General features: G+C 54.2%; 3 protein-coding genes across 3 annotated transcripts; 2 read left to right on the top strand and 1 right to left on the bottom strand.

Annotated features, from left to right (window-relative positions):
• Nucleotides 1-488: 488 nt before the first annotated feature.
• Nucleotides 489-8259, bottom strand: SPATA2 (spermatogenesis associated 2). The gene is made up of 3 exons (XM_063172664.1): nt 8167-8259; nt 5531-5968; nt 489-4184 (listed from the first exon to the last, which is right to left on the bottom strand). The coding sequence occupies exons 2-3, from the start codon at nt 5846-5848 to the stop codon at nt 2931-2933; spliced, it is 1572 nt and encodes a 523-aa protein (XP_063028734.1). The 5' UTR covers nt 5849-5968; nt 8167-8259; the 3' UTR covers nt 489-2930.
• A 422-nt stretch (nt 8260-8681) lies between these two features.
• Nucleotides 8682-14033, top strand: RNF114 (ring finger protein 114). The gene is made up of 6 exons (XM_063172663.1): nt 8682-8800; nt 9449-9599; nt 10056-10162; nt 10653-10767; nt 11616-11723; nt 12103-14033. The coding sequence occupies exons 1-6, from the start codon at nt 8682-8684 to the stop codon at nt 12166-12168; spliced, it is 666 nt and encodes a 221-aa protein (XP_063028733.1). The 3' UTR covers nt 12169-14033.
• Nucleotides 14034-17505: 3472 nt separating this feature from the next.
• Nucleotides 17506-21031, top strand: SNAI1 (snail family transcriptional repressor 1). The gene is made up of 3 exons (XM_063172030.1): nt 17506-17609; nt 18114-18617; nt 19784-21031. Exons 1-3 carry the CDS (start codon nt 17531-17533, stop codon nt 19963-19965), a joined length of 765 nt encoding a protein of 254 aa, XP_063028100.1. The 5' UTR covers nt 17506-17530; the 3' UTR covers nt 19966-21031.
• The last annotated feature ends 261 nt before the right edge of the window (nt 21032-21292 follow it).

Here is a 21292-nt window from a genome sequence, read left to right as displayed (position 1 = left end):
AATGATCTAGTTTGGAACTTGAGGAGTTCTCCTGCTCCAGAGCTAGCAGATGCAAAAGGAGCCAGAAGGCCTAAACCAAGTGCCAAAATGTACCTCAGCAGTATCACACATCTTCTGGGAGATGCAGCTTGGCTCGGGAAGCTCGTCAGGCAAGGAGAGCCAAGGCTGGGACCCACGGAGGGAGCTCCACATGGCCCAGCACCTGCTGCCACCCCACCTGAGCCTGCTGCAGAGGCTGCCAGAGCGGCTCACACGCTCCATGAGCACTGAGTCATGCTGCTCAGGCTGCAAACCAAGGGGGATTGGTCTCAGCAGCCCCGGCCTGGAGGGAGCAGCGGCTCGCGGCATGCAAACGCACCTGCGAACAGACAGCTACATGCACACGCCACTTTAAGAAAAGAGTGAAGCCTTTTCTTAAAGGCCTCTTTATTTTTAAATTCCTTCAAAACATAAATTAATTTCAACAAATCAGATGCAAAACACCTGCATTTTAAATTCGCATATATTTTACTGTATCAATCACAGCAATCTCATACAGTAAGATACACAAAAATAGAGCATGGTATCACTTCAACACAGGCTGGTACTACAGGATTCCATGACATATATACAGAGGACTTCTCTTGTTCAGAGCAGGTGTAGCCCCTGCCCTGGTCACCATAAAAATTACGTGGCATCACAGTTTTAGTTATTCACTGTAGTGTGAGGAGCCATATGGAAATTGAACTGGTGAACTAGAAGATACACTGTAGAGCAGCCAAACAGGCATGAAACTGCAGAGGGTGAACAAAACCCAAAAACCACCAAAATTAAAACCACCCTTAGACTGCATTTTAATAGTAAAATTGTTTTTAAATTATTCACTATATACATAATGTATCTACATTTGTGTCATATTTATATATATATATATTTATTTATAAAAAACATACAAGATTGAAAACCTTAAAATCATTCACTTAAACAATATTCACCCCAACACTCAGGGTCAGCAAGGCAATACTCGCCCTTGACATTATGCTCAGCTGCAGTCCCTTGATTCAGAATTTCCCTGATTGTTAAACATTCTGTTCTCTTTGTTTCTTAGTGCAAACTGGACAGTAACTTCTTGTTCTCAGCCCTCTGTAAGACCCAGGTTTCATCTTATTTCCATAATGCTTCTGACACCCAGTTATGGCTAAAATTATTTTAGCTATTTTACAACACTAGCCTATGTAATTTCCCCCTCTACCTACCTGAAGCCCCCCCACCCCAAAAAATGTAAGACAAACGATCATTCATGCATGTTCCTGTCACACAGGGAGTGATGGACACTGAAGTTGAGAAGCCTAGACTCTAACAGTGATTAAAAACCCCAAAGTGAATCATTTCAGTGCAAAGTGGACTACAGTTTACATCTCAGCTAGAGTTCTTTACAGATATTTTAAACACATTTAATTCTGCACATCAGATTAGGTTGCCTGATACTTTGTGCTAACTAGCTATAGTTGGAACAAGGGAGTTAGGATTCTTAGGGGTTTTCTTTTAATGAAAAACTAAAGTCTACTCATAGCCAGGTGGTGTTTGGGGGTCAGACTGTACAGAGCCCAACACAAGGGAGTCCTGGCTCTCAGCCAGGGTTCCCAAGTGCTATAGCAGGAGACAAAGGTCATCATCTGATTCACATCCATAACTGATGGGTTCACCTGAACAGGAGTCACAAATGAGCTCTGATTTTAACCAGGCCAGTGCTTTACTTGCTAGACTACACTACAGACAGATTGGCAGTGAATTTGGGAGCAAGCAGAACATTGATACTTACAATTTCCATAACCACAAAGAAAAAGCGTGCACTGAGAGCAAAATCCTGCAATTCCTAGACAAGACTCCACTCAGATGAGCGCCAGCCTTATCAGAGGGAAAAAATGTCAGATTAAAACCCAAGAACTGATCAGAGCCAAGAACATCATTCTGCCACAGTGGCTATAATAAGCTATGAAATACAGTACAAGGAAAAACAAAAAGTCACCTGAACAAATAACCCAGAGAGACTTCATAGTTATAATGATTCTACCACTTTTAAGAACTCAACATATTAAATATTTATTAAAAATAAACTGTTTCCAAATCACCTATTTACAGTACAAAGAACAGTACTTAAACCATGTGCAACAGAAAGAAAATGGACACTCATCTGAGAGGACAACACTCCAGGCATCATCTGAGTGACACAGATACAGGATCACCTCTTTAAAATACCATACAGTGAAACCCAGAAGGATGATATTGGCAACACTGGAAAATAAAGCACATATTGTCCAGATTCAGGTTATATAAGCTCGAGATAAACAATCAGGAGAGAAGGGGAGGAGGAAACAAAGACAAAAGGAAGAGAGGTTATGGTGTTTGCATTTTGGAGATCGAGAAATGCAGACACACATCAAAACATAGTCCTTGTTGGCAAAACAAGCCATTCTCATATTTCCTGCACATTTTGAAGTCAGGGTGAGGACTTCACTTTTTGATACTTCATCAAAAACTGGCAGTGGTTTCATCACTCATAGAAAACAACAACCTTAATTCTCAGATTTTGTTTTCAAATACTGCCTGGTTTTATTTGGGCAAGATATGATATAATAGGAACCTATGATGTCATTTCTTAAAAATACAACAGCTGCCAAGTTTTAAGGAAAAATGTGCTCTTCTCCCCCATGTAAGTTAAAAAGCAATGCTCATTTAGGAGTTACCTAAATTATAGCAGCATGAAATCTAATGGATCTGCAGCATCTGTGAAGCCACAAAAATCAAGAACTGGCACCTGATCACTGAACCATGGTTCCAAATATCTGGACACGTGATTTTGGCAAGAGGTCAGTGTGGAGTCAGAACATTAGTTAGGATAGCCCTTTCCTCTCCCCCTTCCCTTCCCTTCCCAAGCAGACTCTGGCAGTCTATCTGTAAACCACGTGGGACAGCTGGGACGATTTGTAGTTCAGCTGGTTGTTGGGCAGGAACCTGTGCAGGTCGCTCTTCCTGCAGCAGGGGTCATAGTAGTAGGCGCTGAGGCAGGAGTCGCACGAGACCTTGGAGCAGAAGGTGCACGTGTTGGCCGCGCCTGAGCGGTTGCAGAAGCCGCAGCGCGAGGTGCCCGAGGGCTTGGGCTTGGAGCCGAACTGGGCAGCTCTGTCTTGACTCTGAGTCTGGGACGCGTACTGAGATTTCTCCCTCAGAGCCGAGGCCGGGGACAAGCCGTCGCTCGGGAGCGCTTTGATGGAGTAGGAGCTCTGCTTCACTGCCGGGTACTCCTGCCTCGAGCCGAACAGGCTGTCGCACTTCTGGCACACAGAAGCGCCACAGGGTATGCCACAGTTCTGGCACTTGGAGGAAGCTGTCTCTTTGGCTAGGTGGGTGCGTTTGTGGTAAACAGGGTTGGCGTCGCTTTTTAACAGCCATACATCAGGCTTAATAGCGTCTTGTCTTTTAAAATTTAACACGCTTCTAGAATCGGGGTCAGTATATAAATCTAAGTCCTCTTGAGCAGAAAAATAGGAGCTGTAAGGGACATTTGTTCTTAGCATGCCATTGTGATGAGAGGAAGTTGGCAAGTATTCATCTGAACAGCCGTGAGGGGAGCTGGACATGGTCAGCAGGGAGGGCGAGGGCCGGATGATTTCATCTTTAATGTCATCTTCCGCATCGACCAGAATGGGCTCCTTCCTGAGGCTCAGCGAGCTCATCAGAGGCGGTTTCTTACTCTCCCAGTAGCTGTCATAGGCGTCCACGGACTTGGAAGGCTTGCTGACCTTAGGCTTGTAGTAGTCCTTAGAGGCGCGCTCGCTGGCGGATTTCTGGAGCACCATGCGCGCCATGGACGCGTTGAGGCTCTCCTTGCACTCCAGGCGCCGCCGCATGGCCTCCGAGCAGCCCCGCACGTCCTCGCTGCTGCTCTTGCGCTCCTGCACCACATCCACCTCCGAATAGCCCTTGTCCTTCACCTGCAGGTGGATCTCCAGGAGCTGCTCACACTCCACTTTGGCCAGGAAGAGCTCAAACGAAATCATTTTCACCTGAATGGCGTCCACCTGCTCTTTGAGCTTGAACGTTGTTCCCAGCTCCTGGACGTAGCCCATGTAGTTCAGAATCTGCCTCACGTCATCTTCCGTTAGAGCAGACTTCACATAATAAACAAAGGGTCCAGTGTAGGTCTGAGGGGCCCGGGGAAACAAAGGAAAACTAGGTTACAAATTCAGTGGTGGACGAGATGTTCAGATAATTCAGTGACAGAGAGCATATAATTAAATACAACAATAACGACTCTGAACGCACGCAACTGCCTTGGCAAGATGAGCTCCATTTCTGCATCCCTCCTGCTCAGCAGATGGAAATTCCACATGAGGGAAATTCAAAGTAGGAGAGTTTTCATTCAATTTAAAATCCTGATTAGCATAATGTCCTCCCTGGTGATTTAAATCACTCTGCTCTGCACTGACATTAACTACAATGCATACCAGACATACTTAATTTACAGAAAGTCTACCATGAAAGGCAAAAAGGCCGGGATTTGGGAACTATCCCATGCAGGGACAAGCTGGAGCTATCAGGAACTCAGAATTACTGCAGGAGTGCCAAAGTCCAATTCAGCTTTAAATATACTTGAGATGCACCCTTCTTTGTGTACTGTTACCATGCAGTTTCAAATGTTAGTTTTATTTAATTTAATTCAAAAACTTCCACTAAAAGAGCCCCAAAAGCAGAGACATGAGTTTCTGCAAGCTGAAATCCCCTCAGCATCTGGCATACCTGAGGGATGTGCTTAGCCCAGTTCAGCCTGTTCTGAGTGCAGGCAGGAGCAGCCTGCCCACCACAGGCAAAAGATAAAACATAAAACTTGGCTGCAGAGAGCTCCCAATGGGTCTGCAGCACCCAATACCAGCAGTGAGATCCCACTTTTCCCTCTGGGAACCTGCCTTGGGTAGATACATTTGAAAGCACCTTAAAATCAAACCATCAGGAACTGAGCACTGACAAGCAGATCAAAGATACTCTGAAAACAACCCCTTTGCAGAAGTTCCTTCACCCTTATCATACAACTTGTGGGAACCTCAGCAAAGCATCCATTTGAACACATGCCCTGGGTTTAATACTTGAGTCCAGTAACAGCTGTGGCAAGACAAATCAAACTCTGAATCAGCTCAAATCCAGCTTGACCACTCACCATAGTGAAAGCCTCTCCAAGTAGAAATAAAACAGTGCAGCAGGAGAGGCTGAACAACAACCTTAAATAAGCTCTTCTCCTACTTTATACGCACTATAATTGGAGCAAGTGCTTGTACTTCTGCTCTGGGGATACTCTCATCAGCATAAACTTCACTTATTTTACACAGGAGCTTTCCTATGGCTTCTGTTTACCTACTGTAATATATAAATATATATATATAAATATAATGCTATAAATAGAAAAAAGAGAAGCCTTTAAAGGAAACAAATGAAATGCGTTCACAGAAAGAAAAATAAACTGTGTTCTCGTGATGGCTACATAAAAAAATCTTACCTTAATGTTCTTGAACTCCTTTTTCCAGGGGTACAGAAAGAGATTAATCCCAACTGTCTCAAGCATGTTGAATGCATTATGGAGACAATGTAAACTTGAGGATTTCACAGATCTCAGTGAGTTTTCAGCCATTTCGTAAAATTTGATCAGCCGGAATCGATAAAAGGGATCAATTTTGGGAAGGCAAAGTAAGGCTGCTGCTGCCACTCGCAAGTACTCATCGTTGATAGGACGCTGCTTGTTGTCAGAGGCATTCAGCTTGCATTCGTGGAACTGTACATACTTCCTAAATAAATCGTCTTTATATTTTGTATCCATTGAAATCAGATTTTCCCTCTGCTGGGGGCAGCTACCTCCTCTCCTTCATGGCTATTTGGCAGCGGGTTGGGTATCTGGCATTAGGGATCTTCAGCAATGGCAGCTGGCCTGGAATAAAAACTGAAAACAAGCACAAGTCATGGCAGGTGCACACAGCCCAGACATCCCCTGCCCCTCGGGGCTCTGTACCATGGCCACAGAGCTGCAGCTCCCTCACAGCCTCTGCAGGACTCTCGAAAGGCACAGGAGCCACACAAATGCCACTGTCCTGCTTTCCAACATCATTCCCCACCCATTTTCCAAGTCCCTGCCCATTTTGTGAAAGCATTTGCTTTTCCCCCTCACCTGTAGTGGCACAGGACTGTCCCTAGGCTGAGCAGGTTTATTGACTCTGCCTTTTGATTTCTAACATTTTCACTGACATTCCTCCTGCTGGTAGCCCAGTGCAGCCAGGGCAGCTCTGCAGCCACTCCAGAGGAGCCACAGCCCCAATTCCAGCTGAAAGCTGGCAGCTGCAAACACCATTGGGATCTTTTCAGCAAGAGAGCAACACCTGCCACCTTCAGCTGCGTTATGGGAACTGAGAAAAACCATTCCTGTGCTCCTGTCTGCAGGGATAGCTGGTTTTGTGGATATACTCATCTGCACTTCCAGAGCACTGAGCTGAAACAGCTGGTGACAAAGGAATCTCCCAAATGCTGCTTTACCAGAACCAGGGTAATTCACAGGCCAACAGGCTCCACCTGCAGTGCCTCAGGAACCCGTGATCACAAAGCAGACCACAGGCCTTGTTTACTACATGAAGAGACAAACTAGCTCTTGGCCTGAGGGGAGAGGAGCTGGGAGAATTCAGTGCACTGTTTCAGACATAGTCGGTCTCAAACAGCATTTCAGAAAAGACTCTTCACCCAGTATTAACTGCAGCTGCTAGAACGCCGATCAACACTCGTGTTAAACAACTTTCCAATTGAAGGGAAGGAGCCAAAACACAAAATACCGACAACCAAGAGGCCAGGGAAACAAACAAACAACAAAACCAACGGCCTGGCAGTTAACATTCCTTGATGAAAGGCTGTGCTCAGTGCCAGCCCTGTGTGGGGAAAGTTAAGCAGCAGTTCTGCTTCTCCTGCAAGGCACACGCGCTCCTGTCAAGAGACAGGCTGTGAATCACAGGAAATGCAGAGTGCTAAATTAACATCTGAGCATAAGGGCCAGGAGCAGCCCCTTCCCTCCCCACGTTCCAACGCAGGTTGTGCAGGATGAAGTCTGTGGACAAAGACAGCAGAGCCTGTTCCTTGGCAAGAAGAGCTGCAGAGAGAGATCTTTGTCTGGCACGTCAGCACAACACCCCCAGGACCCGGAGCGATCCTGGGCTGGCAGGGAACTGCCCTCAGCACCACAGCCCTGCCACCCCCCTGCCAGCAGCCACCAAACAGAGCTCCTGGCCACACCTGAGGCACGGCAGGGTCATCAGCCCCGGGTGACGGGAGAGCCTTCATCAAGCTCCCAGAGCCCTGCCAGCCCTGCCTGTGCCCCGTGCCTGCCACCCGGGCCAGGGCCACCAGGGCGGGCACAGCACACCGTGCCAGAGCACAGCTGGCACACCGAGCCGTCGAACACCTGGCACAGCCCGGCCGCACACCGAGCCGCGGGCAGCACGGCCTCCCCGCGCCGCAGCCCACCCAGCAGCAACATCCATGGTTACAGCTCCGGAGAGCTCACGATGCGAGCACGCACGGATAAATATAGGTTCCAGCAGCTCCCCGACTGGCAGAACGCACAGACGAACGAGGCTGCTTTGCCGCAAGGTGCTCACGCCAAAGGCCAGCGTTTCCCGGAGCTGTGACAACAGAAACTCCTGACCGGAGCGCAGTGCCGGCTGTGGAGACAAGAGAACGCTTCTAACCGTGACCGTGTCCAGGGCCAAACCTCACCGAGGGACCCGACTGCACTGGCCGCGGGCTGTACAAACCCCGGGCAGCACAGGGACCCACAGGGCAAACCCGCCCCGCTCCCGCCGTGCCCCCTTCTCCCGGGGCCGCGCCCGGCCCAACCGCTCCGCGACACAGCGGCTGCGAGCGGCGCGGGAGCGGCAGCCCCGGAACCCTGTCCGCCTGGCGCTCCGTGCCCGGGGCCGCTCCGTGCCCGGGACACTTGTTGCAGAGCCGGGGCGAAGAGCCCCAGGCACCGCCTGGGCCTCAGCGGCGGCACCGACCCCGGGAGCTCCTGCCGCCCCCGGCCGCCCCCACTGTGCCGCGCCGCCCGCCGCCCACCCGCCGCGGCCAAGCCCCCGCTCCTCGGCCTGTCCCGTCCCTCACCGCTCCGCGCCGCCGCCGGGAGCCGCCGCCGCTCCACCGGAAGTGCCTGGGCTGCTACCCCGCGTCCCGACGCGCTGCCCCGGCAGAGCCGCGCAGGCCCGGCCGGTGCCGCGGACGGAGCGCGCCCGCCCTCACGGCTCGGGCAGGGCCGCGGCGGCGGCAGCGGCGGCCCGGAACTGAACGGCGGGGCGGGAGCACTTCCGCCGCGTGATGTCATCGGGGCGGGGCGCGAGGGGCGGGGCGGTTCCTCGGGGCCGCGCTCCGGGGAGAGCCGGGAGAGAAGCGGCCGTGGAACGGCTGCGGGGCTGTGACACCACCGCCGTTAGGGCACCGCCGTGCCCGGAGCGGCGCGGGCACCGCCCGGGGCCCCGCCCGCCGGCAACGGCCCGGGGATGGCGGCCCCGCCCACAGCCCTGCCGCGCCCACAACGCTCGGTCACGCCCCCAGCGCGGAGCGCGGGGCGGGGCCGGCGGGACGCGCGTGCGCAGGGCCGCCCCCTGGCGGCGCGGCGGAAGATGGCGGCGGGCGGGCCGTCGCGGGCCCCGGAGCGGCGGCCGGACCAGCTGTCCCGCCTCACCTGCCCCGTGTGCCTCGAGGTGTTCGACTGCCCGGTGCGCGTCCCCTGCGGACACGTGTGAGCGCCCGCCGCCGGGCGGGGGGCGGGGCCGGGGCGGGGGCCGCGGGGCCTCGGGAGGAGCGGCGGCTCGGGCCCCGCCGGGGCTGAGGGCAGGGGCTCCGCACGCTGCTCCGCGCCCCGGCAGCGGGGCTGGGCACGGCACGGCACGGCACGGCACGGCAGGCTGGAGCGGCCTTAAGGCGAGAAAACGAAAGCAAAGGGGGGAAGGGAAGCCGGTGTTCTTCCACTTTCGCTTCCCGTCTCCCCTGAGGAATGCGGGCATGGAGTGGCTGGACTAGGGGCAGCGTCCTCGCACCGTCAGAGGGCAGGCTGGGGTGTTGGGATCGAATTGCTCCCTGTAAGGGTGGGCAGGCCCTGGCACAGGTGCCCAGAGTTGCACTGCGTGGGCTTTTAGGGCCCTTGCGGGCCAGACTATTCCATGATTCTGTCCAGAAGCCGAGGTCACGGAGCCCTGTCCAACAGCAAGCAATTCTGCGTGTGACAGCCTGGGATCTTTCATGCCCAGGTGCCAGCAGCTCCTTCTCCCTTTCTTTATATCAGAGTCTCAAGGCTCTGTTACTCCTTTGGGCAGAGGCTGTGCAAGGGCAGGGGCACTGTGGGTGCCCAGAGGGCTGTCTCACCACCTGCTCCTTTTCTCTCTCACAGCTTCTGCACGCCATGCCTGCAGGAGTGCCTGAAGCCCAAGAAGCCAGTGTGTGGGGTGTGCCGCAGCACCCTGTCCCCCGGGAGCAGGGCTCTGGACTTGGAAAAGCAAATTGAAACGACAGAAACCACTTGCAACGGCTGCAATAAAAAAGTATGAAAGGGTTTGGAAATTCAGTACACGAGATGTGTCTGCATAGGGGAAAATAAACAGCTTCCTCCTCAGCTTTCTGCACAATCAGGTCAAAGTGTTTGTTCTGATATGTGCTGAAGGTGTTTGATACAGGCAGCACCCAGATGTTGACATTCTTCCCACAGTTTTTTGTCATTACCTCTTCAGGAGATGAATTTCCAATGAAAGATTCTGATTTTAAAGTTGCAGTGGGACGTTGCTGCTGTAGCAGGGCTGTATGGTAACATCCCACCGACAGCAGAGTTACAGCTTAGCTGACCTGTCATCTCAAAGGTTTTCTGCTTGGCCAGCTGAACTATTTAGAGTTCCTGCTTTAGCCCTTCTGCTGAAGGCTGCTGAGGGTTCCATGTTAGCTGCTGTTGTTTAAGGTGTGTCAGAGGTTTGGGCTCACCTGCTGTGCTGTTGTTGCCTGCACAGATGTTCCTGTCCAAGATGCGCAGCCACGCAGCCTCCTGCTCCAAGTACCAGAACTACATCATGGAAGGTGTCAAAGCTGTTACCAAGGAGCCCCTCCACAGCACCAGGTAACACCTCTGCTCTGAGATCCTGGCCTTCTCTGCACAAGAAACAATTTTGAAGTAAAAGCAGAATTTACCACTTTGCTCAGTTTGGGTGCCAGTTTTTATGTAGTTAAAAACTGAGCCTTGATCCTGCAGCTGGCTGTGCCCAGGTAAACTCTGCTGCTTCTCCTTAGACATCTCTAAGATCGGGGCATTCTGTAGATGCAGCTGGTTTTTAAAATACCTTTAAAAATACCGCCTGATTGTACTCACCCACAAAGGAGGGAAGTGGGAGTTGGTGGCAGTGCATTCTTGTGGGTGGTGCCCTGACAGAAAGGTGAAAAATGACACTCAGAACATTTGCAGAAAAACTGTAATTCAGTCTAAATATTGAGTTCCCTGAAATACTGTGAGGAGTTTACAAACTGATTGTTAAAATTAGCTTGCCTTAACTGGATGTGTAAATGATTGCCTTGAATGATCTGTGTTTGTAAATGACTTTTTCTCCCCACAGGAGCTTCCCCAATCGCTTCACCTTCCCGTGCCCGTACTGCAGCGAGAAGAACTTTGATCAAGAAGGGCTGGTTGAGCACTGCAAAGCTTTGCACAGCATGGATGCAAAACAAGTGGTAATAAAAAGTCTTGGTGCAGGAATTGCAGTGAAGTCTGCTCTTAAAGCCCTTTGAAACAATGAGTTAGGTGTAATTCCTGCTGTTCAGTCGGTGTGGCTGTGCTGGTCATGCCTCTAAGCCTGGTGTGGTTCTGCTGTCACCTTTCTGTGGCTCTCTGGTCTTCACACCCACTGCAGCTGGGCCACATCCTCTTTTCATCCTTGAAAAATGGCACACATTCAAAGTTAATTAGGCACAGCAAAGCAATAAAATATAATTTTTTTTAAAAGTCAGGCATTTAATTTTCTCCTTGTTTTTCCCCTTGGTTTCAGCACGAAAATACTATAAACTGTTGGGGGAAATGCTTGCAAAAAATAGTGCATCATTCTAGTAACTTATCAGTGTCACTTCCTCTTATGTAAGAGGAATTACAAAATACGGAACTGAATTGGAAACTTTAATTTTTCTGGGAAGTTTTTTGGAATTCTAAATTGTTCAGGAAGATAAAGTTCCTTTTTTCTCTTGGAGAGAAGTGAATTTTGCAGAGAAGACCAAGGAAACTTTCCTGGCACCGTGAAATAAAGGCTGAAATCTCTTAAAGCAAGAGGCTTTAATGAGTTCTGATGTTCAGAATGTGGGAGAAGAGTAAGCCATTCCATTTCAGGGATCTAAGACATAAAATTATTCAGGGTTATCTGAGGCTTTTGCATTCAATGTTCCAGCAAGCTATTGGCCATCCCTTTGCATACAGAACAGTGACAGCACAAACCCTCAGCTCCATTTCCCAGGCTGTCCCTGCTCTTCTGCTGTCAGCATTAAAGCACTGAAGCATTGGCCCTAACTGTTTTGTTTTTTTTTCCTTGAAGGTGTGCCCAATTTGTGCCTCAATGCCGTGGGGGGACCCCAACTACAGGAGTGCAAACTTCATGGAGCACCTGCAGAGACGCCATCGCTTTTCCTACGACACCTTTGTGGTAGGTGTTGGCTCACCCTGCAGCACACCTGGGGCTGCTGGGGCTCCTTGGGCTCTGCTCTGCAGTCCCAGCCTGTCCTGCCTGCCCAGCTGCGGCTCCTGGGGCTCCCTGGCCCTGCTGTACAACCCCAGCCTGTCCTGCCTGCCCAGCTGGGGCTCCCTGGCCCTGCTGTACAACCCCAGCCTGTCCTGCCTGCCCAGCTGGGGCTCCCTGGCCCTGCTGTACAACCCCAGCCTGTCCTGCCTGCCCAGCTGGGGCTCCCTGGTCCTGCTGTTCAACCCCAGCCTGTCCTGCCTGCCCTGGGAGCTGCAGCTCTGCAGTGCCAGGGCACTGGGCAGCGTGGCTGCTGCAGTGGGAGTGTTTCTGTGCTCTGTTCCAGGATTATGATGCTGATGAGGATGACATGATGGCGCAGGTTTTGATGCGCTCTCTGCGGGATAAGTGATCCAGCCAGAGGATTTACTGCAAACCCAAGCTTCCACGAGGGGGAAATGCCCTTGCACTTCTCCCTGCACATCCCAAGATTAACTCAGGCATCCAGAAGTATAGAAGACTCAATCCTCTCTCAGTTTTAAATCCTGGTTTGATATTTCTGTGCCGTTCAGTCTTTTGGTATCATGGTCTCTGACATTCAGCCCCGCCAGCTCCATTTTTCTACTCACTTAGACTCAGTTTCAGTGTAGATCAACACGTGAGAACCAAGGCTTTTTCCTTTACCTATGCCTATAGGTTTCTTTGGAGGTTGTGCTTATTTGACTCTAAAATCAAAAACATTCCAAATGGAATGGCCTGAACTAGTTAATGAATATCTTCCTTATCTCATTTACATATCTCAAGTGATTGTATGTGAGGTGTACTGGTAGCTCTGTTCCCTTTAGTGAGACTTCAGGTGCTAACTGTAACTGTCAGACCAGCTCTCATTTAAGTGACCTCTGATGCCTGTGATTCCATAATGTATCCCAGTGTTTCAATCCTTACAGGCAGCCTCCCAACTGTATGGAAAACATATCCTCAGTATGAGTGTTCAAACTGCAGACTTTCCTAGGAAATCTTTGCACTGTGTAAAAACTAGTTCAAAATACTTCAGTTCTATGCATGATGATTACTTTCCTCCATACTCTTACTATAATTTCTAGCCTGGAAAATAATCTTTAGTGTTGGTCTTAGTTAAAATGCATAATTTTTTAACTATCTTAGCAAATATTAATCAAAATTGCTGGCTTTATGATTAAATTGGTGGGTTTGAAACTGGTTTCCTAGTAATTTTAAGCCTTATGCTGATAGGGGAGTTCAGAAGGTTTTTTTCAATACCTCGGCTTTCTATTGAAACTAAAATTTTCATATATGTTCTTGGGTTTTCCATCTCTCAAGGCAAGCTGGTGGGAAAATTACAAGTAATTCATAGCGTTGGCATAGCACTTCCTTTCTACATCACAGATTTTATCAGGTATTTTGAATTCCTGTTCTTGATTGAAATGTTCTGAAGTGGCTGAAGCTGTGCTTGGATTGTTTGCCATCAGGCAGTGTGCGTGTAGAGCCAGGTGTAGCTTCCAAGGAAAAGTGAAATACAGCCCTGAATGCAGGACAGTTCCAGCCCCTAGTCAGTGGATACTCTGTGTTCAAGCCTACACTTTTACCATGGAGATTCCTTAATTTTGGTGTGATGCTTTCAAGAAGTTCACAGTGGAGCTGCTGAGATCTGAGGCACCTGACCAGAACCTGTAAATCAGAGTGTTGTAATTGGAGCAGTGGGCCTGCACCACCCCAGAACTGAGTACTAATTAATTGTTTGAGCAGTAAGCTCCTCCCTTCGTGCTCTGCAGACGGCAGCCCAGCCTTACCCTGAAAATAATGAAACACGCTGCCCCTAAAGCCTCGTGGTTCTGCCTTGTGTGCAGCCACCTCTGGCACCTCTGCTGCTCCTGGGGTTTGTGTTTCTGTCCCCAGGTAGGGGCTGTTGCAGTCCCACCCTGAGCACCGGGGTGGGAGCCCAGTGCTGGGGGCTGGCAGGTGTGGACCCCCCTTGTTGTGGGGAAAGGGCTGTGTTTGGGGTGGTTATTGTGTACTTGACCTGCAGAGAGGTGAAGGGCTCTTGGGGGATGGATAGGGATCTCTGGGCTCTGGTCACAGTGCAGTTTGGTGATGCCATTGCCAGGAATCCAGATTCCTGCTGCTGTTCTAAGTGCACTTCCATGCAACTCTGATAAAATGTTTAAGGAGCAATTAGAAGCTTCCAAGCAATTACTTTGTCATGTTTTTGACTTTTGAAGACAAGTTACAAATAAAGGTCATTTAATTTATAAAATCCTACCTTTGTGTCAGCCCTTGTCATTTCTCCCTCACGGTCCTCGTGTTTCCTTTGAGCACTCGTTGGGGTGTGCCCGACTGAGACTCCTGATGGATTTAAAGGCACGGGTGGGAGGCACCTGTGAGCTGTGTGTGCACGGCCTGGGCTCATCTCCTGTGGGTGCTGGGAAAGCCTCGGTGTAGCACAAACCAGCTGGGCTCCCAAAGGCAGTGACTGACCCCAGCTGGGCTCCCAAAGGCAGTGACTGACCCCAGCTGGGCTCCCAAAGGCAGTGACTGACCCCGGTTGGGCTCCCAAAGGCAGTGACTGACCCCGGTTGGGCTCCCAAAGGCAGTGACTGACCCCAGCTGGGCTCCCAAAGGCAGTGACTGACCCCAGCTGGGCTCCCAAAGGCAGTGACTGACCCCGGTTGGGCTCCCAAAGGCAGTGACTGACCCCGGTTGGGCTCCCAAAGGCAGTGGCTGACCCCAGCTGGGGTCCGCAGAGGCGCTGGGTGTCCCCGGCAAGGGCGCAGTGCTGCTCGCACCTCGTCAGCAGCTGATCCTGCAGCTGCATTGTGGCGATAATGCAATCGGGCCAGCCCAGAGCTGTGAAATTCCCCGTGTCTGGCACAAGGAGACAGCCCGAGGAGCGCAATTAGCACAGAGACACACAATGGGAGGAGCCGGGTTTGCAGCTGAGCTGTTCTATCAAATTCGTCTCCAGACAACGACTGGTCTTAATAGTTGTGATAAATTGTTGTCAGCATTAATTTCCTAATGCACGGGCATTGCTCCGTGTGGAATTGCAGCGGCAAATCCCCATGGTCTCCTTAGGCTGGGGGATGAGATCTTGCCAAAGCTTAAGTGCTGTATTCCAGGTCTTCATGTCACCAGACTGAAAAGAGAACAGCACATTTTCTTCAAGGCCTTTTCCCAGCTGTACTGGACTCTCACTGGTGAGCCCACCTCACTGAGGATTAACCAACCAAGGCTGTGAGAAGTCATGGAAAAGAAAATGAGGGATGTGTTTGCAGTCCTAAAGCTTTTCTTTGGTTTAGATATACTAAAAATTACAGTGGAGCGTTTGCCTGTTTTGGGAGTGGGTTTTTGTTTGTTTTTCTGACATACAGCTTTGTGTTACAGCAGCGTTGGTCTGCGCTTCATTCAATTTCATGGGCAAATTACATAATTGTATGGGTGGTACAAATGAGGACTCTTGAAACCACTATGAAACCTGCTTTTCCTTCCTTACTCCTTCCCCAAAGCTCCAGAAAATACTCAGCACTTAATGAAAAATTGGTGTCATTGCTACTGGCTTAGGTCTCTCTTCTAGTTCTTCTCACATTTATTCTGTCTTTAGAGATGCTGGGGTTTAAGACAATGATTCCGTGGAGGTTCAGGGAGCTGCCGGAGCGCCCCGAGGGAGGATCCCCGGCCCGGGGCTGAGCCCGGAGCGGCTGCTCGGGGCTGCAGACGGCAGAGGGAGGCCTTGCGTCTCGGAGAGAGCGGGCTCGCTGCTCCCGGAGCAGGGCCCAGCCCCAGCCGGGGGCTCCAGGGAGCTCCTCCAGCCCTGCCCAGAGGGTTCTCAGCCCGTCCCGTGGCCGGAGCTGCTCTTCTTCCCAGCGCGGCCTCCCTTGGCGGGAGGAGCTCTGCTCTGCAGCCAGATATTCATGGAGACCTGGGGCCAGGGAAGTGAAAAGAATAATTTTCAGCAGACTTGTTGCCCTGGAGGTGGTTGAAGTGTATTTGTGAGCTCCTTGGGCCGGTCCTTTGTGTGTCCGGGACCGGAGCTGTGCCGCGGGCTGGTGGCAGGTCTGCCCTGAGCGCGCTGGGGCTCAGCTGATGGTCAGGGTGGGACGGTGGAGAAACTCCACCGTGAGGCACTGCCGAGCTTCCCCTCCCCTGCCTCCTGCTCTGTCCCCTGTCGTGCTGCCTCACAGGCACAGGTAGGTTAGGTCGCTCTCTCCCTTGATCTCGTTTTTTCCCCTAGCACAGGCAAGTTTCCACACGCAGTGGTTGGAACAGATCTGATTGTTGCCATTTCAGAAAGAGCAGAAAACCACTCTGCGCTCCTGGTGCGAGTGTCCCCCCTGTAACCACATCCGCGGCAGGTGGAGCGGCCGGGCCGGGGGAGGCACCTGCGCAGCCCCAGGAGCGGCGCCTCGGCACCCCGAGAACGGAGCACCCCAACTTTGTGAGCTGTGTGCCCCAAGGCCTTCGGGGGCGCTTTTCCCCTGAGCTTCAGGCTGACCCGGGGATGAGTTTGGCAGATTAACACCTGCGGGAAGCCACGGGCAGCTCGGCAGCAAAAGAGGGATGATGCAGCAGCAGAGCACATGGCTGCAGGGGAAGGTTTGGAAATGCGTCTGGTCTGGGCAGGATGCTGGCAGGACAGGCTCTCCGAGCCGCTCCTGCCCCGAGGACAGGCTGAGGGTGAGCTCAGCCCCTGCCTGCAGCCGCGCCAGCGGAAAGCTTTGCCCCACTTCTGCATTTCGTTGTGGCTAAACAGCAAGATGCGGTCAGCAGGGGCTGGCGCGGCGGTGTGTGGTGTGTGACGGCCGAGTCACGAGTGGCCCGGCACACGGCCCCGTTCCGAGCGGGGGGCCGGAGGAGCGCTCCCAGCAGGACCCGTTCCTCCCGCGGCAGCCGCCAGCAGCTGCCCTGGCCCGGCGCGGAGCGCGGCGCTGCAGCAGGTGCCTGGAGCCGTGCCCTGAGCCCTTCCAGCCCGTGAGCCCGGGGGTAGGCGTGAGCATCTCTGCCCCAGCGCCCGCTGGCCGTGCCTGGGCTCCTTCCCACCGGCACACGGCCCTGGGAGCGGGGAGCCGCGGGGAGCGAGTGCCTCAGGGGCTGTGTGACCCGCCCTGTCCGCGGAAAAGAGTCAGGGGAAGGCAGCAGGGAGGAGAATAGAGAGCTTGCTGAGGGGACGGCTGCGCTGCCCAAAACCATCCCAGCAGAAAACAAAATGTGTCTGGGCAGGTGCTCCTGACCCTGGCAGCGGGAGGGAGGCACCGAGGGATCCATCCCGCTGCTCCAAAAGTCACTGCCTCTTTCCAGAGGACTGTTAACCTGTGAAGAGTGCTTCGCCGCAGGGGCACGGCAGAGGCTTGTCCCACGCTGCACCGCATCCCACAGCCGTGGGGAAGGGGAAGGACAGGCAGCAGGGGTGCGGGGATCCCCGCCGGGCACAGCGCCTTCCTCCAGCCCGCTCTGCCCGCGCTGGGCACGGGCCGTGGGTCGGCCCAGGCTCCCGGAGCAGCGGGAGCAGCGGCCGGACCCGGAGCACCGGGAGCACGGTCCGGGGAAAGGCCCGGGAGAGCAGCCGGGAGGGCCGGGGCAGCGGCGGCCGTTCGGGCTCCGGCAGCGTGGGAGCGGCCCCCGGGCCCCGTCCCCCGGCGGGGCCGACACCTGCCCGAGCCCGCCCCGTCCCTCCCGGCCATTGGCTGCGGCCCCGCGCCCGCCCCCGGCCCCGCGCCCATATCAGCGGCGGCGGAGGCTCCGCGCGGCACCGGGGCTGCAAGATGCCGCGCTCGTTCCTGGTGAAGAAGCACTTCTCGGCCAGCAAGAAGCCCAACTACAGCGAGCTGGAGAGCCAGGCCGGTACGGGACGCGCACGTGGGGCGCTCCGCGGGTGGGGCGGCGGCTCCGGTGCGGGATCTCCCCAAGGCTCCGCGCAGGAGCGGGCAGGGACTGACCGGCTGTTCCAGGGTGGCGGATTTGTTTGTTCGTTTCGGTTTTGTGCGTCTCGTGGAGCGTGATCCCGTGTCCTGGGATGCTGAGCCGCTCCCTGGTACCCCGGCGCGTCGGTGGCTCCCTCGTGGGGCGCACATGGGTGCGCGGGGAGCTCTCGGTGCCCGTAGCGGGCGGCAGCCTGGGGGTCTCTTCACCCCATCCCTCGCGGCAAGGCGGGCAGGGGCGCGGGGCCCTGTGGGGTGAGGCCGGTCACCTCTGCGCCGGGGCGGGCTGGGCTCCGGGCTCCCGTGGGGTCTGGGGTCCCTTTGCTCCTCAGACTGGGCGCGGCGCGGGGCTCCCGAGGGCCGGCCGGGGATGGGGTCCCACCGAGCCCGCGGGGTGGGCCCCGCTGACCGCCGCTGTCTCCCGCAGTTCTGGCCGCCCCGCTGCTGTACGAGACGTGCCCGCTGCCCGTCATCCCCCCGCCCGAGGTGCTCGGCCCCGGAGCCTACTACCCTCCGCTGGTGTGGGACGCGGGGCTGCTGTCCAGCCTGTTCCCGGGCGGCCCGGGCAGCGAGGCTGCGGGCGGCGCCGCGCCCGCCCTGGACCTGACGGCGCTCTCCAGCGAGGAGGATGAAGGCAAGAGCTCGGGGCCGCCCAGCCCGGCCTCGGCCCCCGCCGCCGCCGAGCGCTTCCGCTGTGCCCAGTGCGCCAAGGCGTACTCCACCTTCGCCGGGCTCTCCAAGCACAAGCAATTGCACTGCGACGCCCAGGCCAGGAAATCCTTCAGCTGCAAGTACTGTGAGAAGGAGTACGTGAGCCTGGGGGCTCTCAAGATGCACATCCGGAGCCACACGCTGCCCTGCGTCTGCAAGATGTGCGGGAAGGCGTTCTCCCGGCCCTGGCTGCTGCAGGGCCACATCCGGACGCACACTGGTAACGTCCCCTCCTGTCCCTCTGCCTCCCTCCCTTATCACCCCCCGCTTCCCTGCTCCGCTGCCCCGGCGAATCGGCGGGCCGCGTGTTATCTGGGAAGATAAGGGCTTCCCAGACCCCCTTGGCACATCTCTCTGAAATGTCCTTTAAATATCCTCCTGGCTGGAACGGAGCGCAGGGTCAAGGCCCAGCCCATAAATCTGCGCTGCTGCTGCTGGGAGTGCAGGGCCTGCCCGCCAGCCACGGCACACGCTTCACCAAAATACAGCCATAAAAGGGGGCTGTGAGACTGCCGGAGCCCCCTCCCGTGCCCGCAGCGAGAGTTCCCAGCCGGGGCAGAGCTGCCCCCGCAGCGCTGGGTGCTGAGCCCCGCTCCGGGCGTGGCCGGGATGTGCCCGGCCCGGCTCGGCCCCTGCCGGGTTGTGCTCGGCTCGGCCCGGCCCGGGCAGGTGCTGCAGGAGGCACCTGTTGGCGCGGGCCGGGCCAGCTGCAGCCCACCCCGCGGCCGCCCCGACAAAGCATCTCGCGAGCATCCTTTGTGGGGCCGTGGGACGGTGTAATTGTGACTTGGCACTGATTTCACACCCTCTTAACGTACTAAAGATGATGGCTGAAGGAAGCCGGGTAGACTTAATTGTGCTTTCCAAATTGAGCATACACATTTGTTTCCTCCAAAAGAGCCTTTCTGGGAGGAATTCGCCCTGGCCAGGCTTTTCAATGCGGGCCGGGCGGGAGAAGGGGGAGCAGGGCTCGGCAGAGGAAATAGCTGCACTCACCCTGGGCTGGCGCCTCGCAGCCGCTGCCTGCTATGATATAATTAACACACAGCGCTCGGCTTTCCTGCCGGGCCGCAGCTCCTCCCTGGCTCCGCAGCAGACGCGGATCGTGTCTTCGTTTGTCTGCGCGGCTGCCGCGCTACTTGCAGATGTTTCCAGCATTCATTTTCCGTGGTTCTCAGGAAAGGTTTTTCAGGAGCGTACAATTCCCAGGCTGGCAGTTCTCCCCCAAGCAATGCTGTACATACCCGGCTCTCCCCCGAACAATGACAGCCAGCACTTCTTTTCACTGTGCTCTGCGCAAACTTTGGCTAATGAATGGCTCTTTCTTTGATATTCCCCATGTGTTGATGCACTGGTTAATTGGGAGCGTTTCTCTTTGTCCCATAGGTGAAAAGCCCTTTTCCTGTACACACTGCAACCGGGCCTTTGCTGACCGCTCTAATCTCCGCGCCCACCTGCAGACCCATTCAGATGTAAAGAAGTACCAGTGCAAAACCTGCTCCCGGACTTTCTCCCGCATGTCGCTGCTCCACAAGCACGAGGAGACGGGCTGCTCCGGCTCTCGCTGAGGACTCTGCTCCCCAGGCCTCTCCCATCACCAATTCCCATATTCTCACTAGTTTCTGTAGGAGTTAGTTTCCTCCGTGGCCATCGCAGCGTGCGCCGGGCCGGACGCTGCTCCTCTGGCCCCTCGCCCTCCTCACTTGGTGCCTCCAGTGCAATGCAAGAGCCCGACCATGAAGGATGCTGGGTTGGAAGGGACCCGTCAGGATGATCGAGTGTGATTCCTGGCCCTGTGCGGGACACCCCAGAACCCCGCCGTGTGCCTGGGAGCTTGCTGAGCTTGGTGCTGTGGCCCAGCCTGGCGCCGGGGGTGCAGCCTGCGCTCCGTGCCCGCTGTGCGAGCCTCGGGGGTCACGGTGCTGCCCTCGGCACCTTGCAGGGCTGGACCTGCACCCTCCAACACTGCGACCATGTAGCTGGGAGGGGGTTGGGGGGTTTGGGTTCTATTTGTTGGGTTTTGTTGTTTTGTTTTTTTTTTTCTTTTTTGTAACACCGTAACCACTTGGTAACTTTTAGGAACCAGTATTTTTTTAATGAAGGACAAGACACTCCCCCCGTACCCCGAGTGTATATAACCCGCCTGTAGAAGGTGTAACTATGCAATAATACAGTATCCCAGTAGTTGTGAAGCAGCTGCTTCTCCCCAGCACAATGACAATTTGCAATGCCTGCGAGATTAACAGTGTCCATGAAAGGCAGGGGTAGCCATTTCAAACCCCAGCCCTGTTTACAGAGCAGCTATGCACTCAAGCACCTGTTAATATGACTCTTAACAACTGCTTTTCAAGAGAACTGTGACTAATAGCAGGCACTTGTCAGCTGATACAATGGTGGCCTGTCCCAAGGCCGTCCATCGACAGGTGTGTGCCAAAAGCCCTATTTATGGGTATTGACAGGTGCCTCCTGAATGCATCTTTCTTTGGACATTGTTTTCATGGAACCATTACAAAGAGGATGTTTACATTTCAAAGGTACACTGGTATTTATATTTTTGTGCCACAATTTTGTACTGATGAAACTTTTTATATAATGATATACAATTTATTGATATTCAATAAAATCGTTAATTTATGATGGGGTGTTGTGGGTGCTTGGGGTGAACGTGCAGCTGCGAGGGGGGAGCGCTGTGCGGCCCCGGCTGCCGGGCTCGGCTCTGCTCCCACCCTGGGCCTCTGGCTGCAGGTGCCTCCAAAGCGGCGTTTGCCGGAGGGGATGTGAGGAGAGGAGAAGGCAGTTCCTGCCGGGGGGCTGGGGGCGCGGACATCTCCAGGTTCGTGTGGAAAGCAGAGCGTGCCGCGTCCCTCCCAGCGCGCTCGGGTGGGCGCTGCTGTC

Source organism: Melospiza melodia, chromosome 19, assembly GCF_035770615.1.
Source record: "Melospiza melodia melodia isolate bMelMel2 chromosome 19, bMelMel2.pri, whole genome shotgun sequence".
In the NCBI taxonomy this organism is placed as follows: domain Eukaryota; kingdom Metazoa; phylum Chordata; class Aves; order Passeriformes; family Passerellidae; genus Melospiza; species Melospiza melodia.
Note: the sequence above shows the minus strand (reverse complement) of the source record. Positions and strands in the feature narration are given on the sequence as shown.

Bases quoted from the DNA above. Each gene is read 5' to 3' on its own strand.
- RNF114 (XM_063172663.1), top strand. From the start codon at position 8,682: ATGGCGGCGGGCGGGCCGTCGCGGGCCCCGGAGCGGCGGCCGGACCAG. The intron at 10,163-10,652 runs GTAACACCTCTG...TTCTCCCCACAG, and splicing joins GAGCCCCTCCACAGCACCAG to GAGCTTCCCCAATCGCTTCA. The intron at 10,768-11,615 runs GTAATAAAAAGT...TTTTCCTTGAAG, and splicing joins GCATGGATGCAAAACAAGTG to GTGTGCCCAATTTGTGCCTC.
- SPATA2 (XM_063172664.1), bottom strand. From the start codon at position 5,848: ATGGATACAAAATATAAAGACGATTTATTTAGGAAGTATGTACAGTTC. The intron at 4,185-5,530 runs GTAAGATTTTTT...CGGGCCCCTCAG, and splicing joins AGGAGTTCAAGAACATTAAG to ACCTACACTGGACCCTTTGT.
- SNAI1 (XM_063172030.1), top strand. From the start codon at position 17,531: ATGCCGCGCTCGTTCCTGGTGAAGAAGCACTTCTCGGCCAGCAAGAAG. The intron at 17,610-18,113 runs GTACGGGACGCG...TGTCTCCCGCAG, and splicing joins CGAGCTGGAGAGCCAGGCCG to TTCTGGCCGCCCCGCTGCTG. The intron at 18,618-19,783 runs GTAACGTCCCCT...TTTGTCCCATAG, and splicing joins CCACATCCGGACGCACACTG to GTGAAAAGCCCTTTTCCTGT.